We start from the raw sequence: 7508 nt of genomic DNA, 5'->3' as shown, positions 1-7508 counted from the left end.
CCAATACAACAATCACTTTTACTGAAAATCAGAAAAAGGAATTTTGGGCTTTATTAAACTATACTCAATGTCAAAACCGTAGAAGTGCTAATTTAATGTGTCACATTTATTAACACTAAAGAAAAGCACATCGAAATGCATCACAAGCATCATAATGCAAACTACAGTTATGATGCAGCTTTTGCACTGGAACATATTTGATTCTGCGTTTGGTGTTACTCTGTTGGAGAGCGCTCTCTAGTGGCAACAATCCTAAAAGCAGCAGGGATTTAAAAAGACAAAATAGATATATTTTTTTTCTCCTTTTCATTATTGATGTTAGCTTTTTCCCAGCATTTGTTATGTAAATAATTTAATGAAGTCTGGTGTAAAATGAATCTTGCTTCTAAAATATATATATATACACATGTAATAACTACTTCTAAATAAAATACAGTATTCAGTCCCTTGTTTTTTGTTTTTGTTTTTTTAAATGAACCTTTTACGCTTTATTAAATTGTTTATAATTTGTTGATGCATCTAAGCAGAATAGTGAAATAATTGCTGAAATGAAGTCCCTCTGTGTAATTTCTTCTTAACCGCTTCTTCCTCACAAGGGTCGTGTGAGTGCTGGAGCCTATCCCAGCCGGCTTCGGGCAGTAGGCGGGGTACACCCTCAACTGTTTGCCAGCCAATTGCAGGGCATAGAGAGACGAACAACCCCTCAATGACAATGACAAGATGGATGATTTTGTTATACAAACTTCATTTTGACATACAGTATATGGATGATGTACACAAAAGTCAATAGAAATTTTTATCATTTTTTTTAAACTGTGCTTAGCACATACGTATTATTGGGCAAACTTTACATGTTTGTAAAGTCAAAATTCATTTCAAGTCCAGCAGGTGCATGATGTCAAGCTTCCAGGCTGTTGTACAGCTTGCAGTGAAGATACGCCATCTTCTCAGTCCTGCTTTTCCTCAGCATGGAAATCCACTCGTGATAGCAAAGCTCTACAACTTTGTAACCCGCCAACTTCAGTTGCCTCCTCTTCATGGCGTAGAGGCCCAGTAGCTGCTGCGAGTGGTAGCAGTAGTGGTTCCTGCTGGACACCTGGATGGCGAGTTTAACGATGGCGCAGTCTTGAGGGGCTGACCTGTGGATACTTGGAGTGGTGATCGTTTCTGTGATGCTGCTTGTCAGGTCTAGTCCTGCGCTCAACAATTTTTCTTCTTCATCGGGCTCCACAACAGAACGAGTTTGGACTTCTGGAGATGGGACTGGTGGACCTGGGAGGTTCTTGGCATTCGTAAGTTGCGCTATGAGATCATCAGTCACATTCACTCCTACGTTTGTTCTCCCCCAGCTCTGCTTTGAAGCACATTTGGAGGAGCTGCTCTGAACTTCTGTTTGAGATTCCGCGTTGACAGGAACAGGCTGACCAGTGGCGTCGAGATGCACTTCAAGGTCGATGGATCGCATGTGGGGTAGGATCATTCGTTTGCAGACAAACTGGTCTCCTCCCAGCAATTCTTGCAGCGTAGCCTCTGCCTCCTTCACCTCGATCTTCTGGCACACATCCGATTGGATAAACTCCCACAACATTTGTTTCACCTCTTCTCTCAGTTTGCTATTCAGCCGAGGACCAGTCCACCGAGGGAACTCCAGACCCACAACTCCATCCAAGGTGTACAAGTCTTTCTTCAGATCCAGCTGCGTAGACTTTAGCGCTATTCTGACAAAGTCCGGGCTCAGGGCTAACTCGATGAGGTCCTCTGGGAACTGCGAGACAAAAGCCAGGCCGAGAAGACCAGTGAGCAGATGCTGTGGGTAGCGTACAAATTCGGCCTTCCTCTGTCTAAGAGCCTCTATAAGACTTGGGTAAAAGCTTGAGTTCTGAGCAGGGAGGAACCCCAAGGTGCCAAAGGCCCACAAGAGCTTGCATAAGTCTTTAACCCGGCAGTGTGGCACAAGTGATGGAATTCTCTCAGCGATCGCGACGAGGATGCGCTCATTCCGGTAATGCAATGCCGAGCAAGCCAGCGCCACGTGCATCAGTCCCTGGACGCCCATCCCGGAAGCTCGCCGTGGCACCTCATACGTCATAGCCTCCATCCATGCCCTGTGAAGCAAGTAGCTGAAACGCAGGTATTTCAACACATTGGCCATTGCTAGGTCACTCATATCCCCCACAAGAGAGTGTGCCTTATCAACAAGGCGATTCACTGCTGCCTCAGAAAGGGATGTTTGGGATTTGAAGAGGCCCAAGCAGACAGCGCCAACCTCCTCCGGCTCTAAATGCTCCAAGTGCCGCATGAGTAGCTGCTCCATGGGCTGAATCAGGACTTTGGGGCACTGCCTCCCTTCTCCCATGATGTACAACAGTTGGACCACCTCTGGGAGCGCGACTTGTCCCAGATGCAAATGGACTAAGTCATACAGTGTCTTTAGGAATTGAGGCACCTTCCTGCCAATGCAGCGCCACAAGTCGGCTGCAAACAGCAATTGGTCTAATGTCATCTCGTTGGCGCGGCAACTCAGCTCACCCTCGTACAGCCCGAGGACTGTGTGGTTATGCGGCATTTCCAGCCACGCGAAGGAGCTCAGCACGTCTAGGAGCTCAAGCAGAGAAAAGAGGCGAAGGTTCTCCACGGAGTACCGGAGCAGCATGTTGAAGCGTTGGTCGGTCCTCACTAATGACACCTTGTCAGAGTCAGTGTGGCTGAGCTCTACAAAGAACTGACAAATGTCAGATGGCTTCATGCTGCCTCTAAGGACAGCCACTTTTTGGAGTACCTGCATCACCTGTTCCCATTCGATGGAGGAAGGTCGTTGGGAGAGATCAAGTGTTATGGATGAATAATCAGGCCGGCACTTGTGAAAGGCACGGGCATCAACTTTAACATCGGGTGACACATGTATTCTTTGATGCAGCGGTGTTTTGGGTTCGGAGCTTCTGTTGAAGGCCAAGTCGAGCAAAGTGTTTTTGGAGCTGGAAAGATGGCGTGAGGAGCTCACGCTGTAGCGATTCCTCTGCTGCCAGAAGGAAGGAGCAAGAGCAGGGAGACACGGTTCATCGTCATCGCTTTGACTGTGGGAGAGGGCAGATTTTCCCACAGGGTGATGATATGAGGATGGGCTATAATGGACCCTGTAGCTTCCAATGAGAGAGGCATCCAAATGCTGCAGCGCATACACCCTTGTGTCCTGCTCATCAGTCTCTATGTCAGGTTTGCCAATAACATGGTGAGCAAAACCCTTTCTCAAACCTGCAAGGTAGCGTAGCCTCGGCCTCAAGCGACACAGCACACAGGCAGCCATGAATCTGCCGGATGAAAAACAGAAATGCAACAATTTATAGTTAACAGTCCTCATCTTCATCAACACATTAATATTTTTACAAACAATTCAAAATCACACTTTTATTCCAAAAGTACAAACACTTTATTAATTGAATATGTTTAATCATTAAATAAAATGGCAGTGTGTGTCTGTGTTTTTTGTTTTGTTTGTTTTTTTCTTAATTCAGGACTTTTACACATTTATTTGCTGTTGATTGATACTTGTGTGATCACCGATCAAGCAAATGCAGAACCAAATCATGACTACACATTTTAATCAAACTCTTTTCATATTTCTTTTCAGACTGATTAATGCACCTTTCACTGACAATGGTAATCAAATCTGTTCCGATTCTGAGGTGAAGTAAACCTGCATGAGGGTCATTTCTGCTGAGCATGCACCATTTAACAATTAACCCATAAGGAAAACACGAGTCACCAATAACTGAGGATATTTGTACTTTACTCAAAGCAAACGCAAAGTTGTCATGTGTTTCATGTGTCATTCGGATGAATTAATAGCGCAGTAAGTGTTCTTTAAGAGAAGGCTAAACTTACCTTTACCTCCCCGACGCGAAAACCCCATGAAATTGACAGTGGAAAAGGTTAGCGTTCCATGCAGTCTCCTATTCCTCCCACGGCCTTAGCCGGACATCGTGAAGTAGCTACACCTTCACAATAAATATAAGTATACCGTTCTAGAGAACATCCTAAGCTAAGAAGCACAAACGCAAGGGACATATTTCACTTTTGTACAAAAAATTAAAGTATGAATTATAATACAGTATCTTGCTTGGTCTTTTAAGATGGTTAGGTCATTTAACCACTTAATATGAGTGGAAGCAAATGAACGGAAATGGTCTTATTTTGAAATATTTAGAAAGTCATTACAACTTCCGGTAAACGCTGCCATAACGTGACGGTATGACCTATGGCAACTGCGTAGTGCCAAACAAGGAGGAAACTCAGTACAAAAAAATAGTTTAGAAAGTTATTGGAATTAGTTTAATATTTTGTTTAGTTAATCTTCAGTTTTTATCAGACCTTCGCCCAGATATAAACTATATAAAATGCATATGATAGTTTAATTCAAGTTGATGTTGTATTGTGTTTTTATAAAGTTATTAATTTTTAACATGAATTAGTACCACATATATTTATTTATTTATTTATTTTTATCTATAATTACAACATATATAGAAACAGACAATTATAACTGAATACTCATGAAGAGCATATTACTATTCTAATACACAACCTAATCAGTATTTAAACTTTAAAAACTAAGGCAACTATCAAAAATGGGTTAATGAACATTTCTCTATTCATCATTGCTTTCCTAGTATGTGGAAAATCATGTTCAGTTTTCAGTAAATTCAAAGAACTAATTTGATAATTGTATTCATATGGGGTTTGACATAAAAACTGGCCTTGCTTATCACTGTTTTATTTTCTTTTAAAGAAGGACTACACACGAGCAGGAACCTTATTATTTGTTTATGTTTTTACTTTTAGACTGTTGTTGGTTAAAGATATACTTTAATTAGCAAATTAAGACCTAAACACAAGCCATGGATAATTTAGTCAGTTTTTTAATTACAATACATTTTAATCTAATTATTACCAGTGACATGTAATTCATTAATATTAAATTAAATGAAATAAAAGTATTATCAGACGTCTGTAGAATCATAGCTAAAATAGAGATTACAAAAAGAAATAGTGGTCATAACTTGTTTGTTTGTTGTTGGTGTTGTTGTTTTTTTTAATTGATTTTTCCTATTTGTTGAATGAATATTTTGTTTAAACAAACACAAAACACAATGAGCATTTGCGGGTTAAATGACTTTAAGGTTGTTTATGCTAATCCTTCTGAGGTTTTGTTTTTGGAAGTTTAACTGTAAAGTTGTGCTGAACATGCCACTTTCTTATGTCATTTCAAGCTACAAATGCACACTAGAAATGTACTTGAACTTAACTATCATAAAAAAAATACAAAAAAATGTTACAAGAACGGACAATAAGACATTTTTTAATTTTTGTTTTTAGGCTGAGGCCCTCAATCCAGAGGCCTTAAATGGACCAACGCAATATATTTTTTTTGCCCAACGAATTACATAAAAGAACACCACAAAAGGAAAACAAAATAATGGATTAAATCTATTCTGATTGTACTATTATGAACTGGTATTTCTATCCAGTTGGTTGTTTTTCTTTTTTATTGACAAGGCATGACATTAAAATACCCTCACGAATATATTTTCTTTTTACATATCTTTAAATGTGCAATGTGGCTCCCACAATTGACAACTAAGCCTATTACATTAAGTGCAAAGGAAATGTACTTGAACTTAACTATCATTTTTTAAAAAACTACAATAAAATGTTACAAGAACAGACAATAAGACATTTTTTTTTAATTTTAGTTTTTAGATTTAAAAACCTTCCTCCATCAGTGACCATAACTGGAAGGATTTGTTTTGTTCTGTTCTGCTGAATGTGTTCGACAAACTTTTCACATTTTAACGTGATAACTTTCTTTTGAAGTATTCTATAGTGACTTAATTTACAAAACAGACAGACAATAAACTATCAAGTCAATAAAACATACATTCATGAAAAGAAAAAAGAGCTGAAAGGATTTCAAGTAAAAACTACCGCTTCTGTATTTTAATGTTGATCATTATGGTGGTACTTTGAGTGCTCTGCGTCTTTATTTTTGTTTATTAATCCATCCATCCATTTTCTTGACCGCTTATTCCTCACAAGGGTCGCGGGGGCTGCTGGCGCCTATCTCAGCTGGCTCTGGGCAGTAGGTGGGGGACACCCTGGACTGGTTGCCAACCAATCGCAGGGCACATGTTTATTAATTAATTAATTTATTAAGGTTTGAGGTTTTTTTTTTTTTTTTTTTTTTTTTTTAGTTGAATAAGGTACTTCTTATGTACTGTCTGGTTTCCTTCTCAGACATTAAGAAAAGAGGTTTCGATTGACTAAATTTGGATTTGTGAACAAGAAATGTCAAAAGAATAATTATTACATTTATAACAAAAAAAATACGTTTTTTTTTTTTGTTTGGTTTTTTTGTGTTTGATTTTGCTTGCTTGCTTCAAGTAATTTTTCCAATGAAGGGTGAAGTCAGTGTGATTTCTGAATAATAAATCAGGAATTTGGGACATACAATTTGTTAGAATTGTCAGAATAATCAAAGTGTTTCAGGGGACATTTCACACAATATCAATCAATACAAATGATCTTTTATTCTCAGTTTTATTCTCAATTCTCAGTTACTATTTTCCTAAATTTAAGAAGAGTAACTGTATCTGCTTTATTTGTCAGATGATATTTCCACAAAAGAGTTTTAATATGATAACTTTAATGAAATGTATCACTAAAACATTTTAATAAATACTTCACTGGTCTTTCCAATTCAATGCGAAAATAAACATTAGTGTTGGAATAATCTGCGTTGTTTATTCATGGATTGTGAAGTTCAACACATTTTCTTACATGCAGATGAAACCATATCCCTTTTTCATCAACTTTTGAACGGAAGATCTCTTGCTGTTTGGTGGAGTTGTGTGTTGATGGAGAGGAGTGCTTGGAGAGGAAGTGGTTGATTTATGCTAATGAGGGAGTTGGGCTCCAGTGGCCTCCAGTGGGAGCCGCCCTTCATTGAGCACATGCTCAAACCTGGACCCGTTTCTACTCGCGCCACTTTCGCAATCTTACTACCATTCACAAACACACGGCCAAGCGTCACAGTGCGAGCACATGGTCGTGCTCGCCTCCTTTTACCTTCTTCTCTCTCTGTGTGGCGTCTCAGACTTTTGTTTTTTTCTCGTCACTTTTTATTTTCTTTCATTTTTAGTACAGAAGAGTGTGAGTAAACGGTAAGTGTTCAAGGGATGTTTTTTTTTATTATTATTAATTTTCCCCTTCCACCCCCCCATGTAAGCTAGTAGTGTGTGTCCACCACGCGTGTTATTACGTGAAGAAACCTGTTGTTAGCCTTGTTCTCGTGCAAAACAAAGTCAAGTGTTTGATGTGTAGTCGACATCTTATTTTGCTCAAACGGACCGAAATGTGCTTTATTGGCCACTTTCCACGTTTGGGGAAGGAGTGTTGTGCGTGCGCGGCGCATGGTTACCTCTCCTCCATGGGTGAGGGAGATTTGAAAAGCA

The 7508-nt window shown here is 39.4% G+C and overlaps 1 protein-coding gene across 1 annotated transcript; it reads right to left on the bottom strand.

The window, feature by feature from the left end:
- Window positions 1-725: 725 nt before the first annotated feature.
- fastkd5 (FAST kinase domains 5) lies at window positions 726-3986 on the bottom strand. Its single transcript, XM_077537560.1, has 2 exons — window positions 3883-3986; window positions 726-3308 (listed from the first exon to the last, which is right to left on the bottom strand). Exon 2 carries the CDS (start codon window positions 3302-3304, stop codon window positions 899-901), a length of 2406 nt encoding a protein of 801 aa, XP_077393686.1. The 5' UTR covers window positions 3305-3308; window positions 3883-3986; the 3' UTR covers window positions 726-898.
- Window positions 3987-7508: the final 3522 nt, after the last annotated feature.

Source organism: Festucalex cinctus, chromosome 11, assembly GCF_051991245.1.
Source record: "Festucalex cinctus isolate MCC-2025b chromosome 11, RoL_Fcin_1.0, whole genome shotgun sequence".
In the NCBI taxonomy this organism is placed as follows: domain Eukaryota; kingdom Metazoa; phylum Chordata; class Actinopteri; order Syngnathiformes; family Syngnathidae; genus Festucalex; species Festucalex cinctus.
This window is presented reverse-complemented; position numbering and strand designations above follow the sequence as displayed.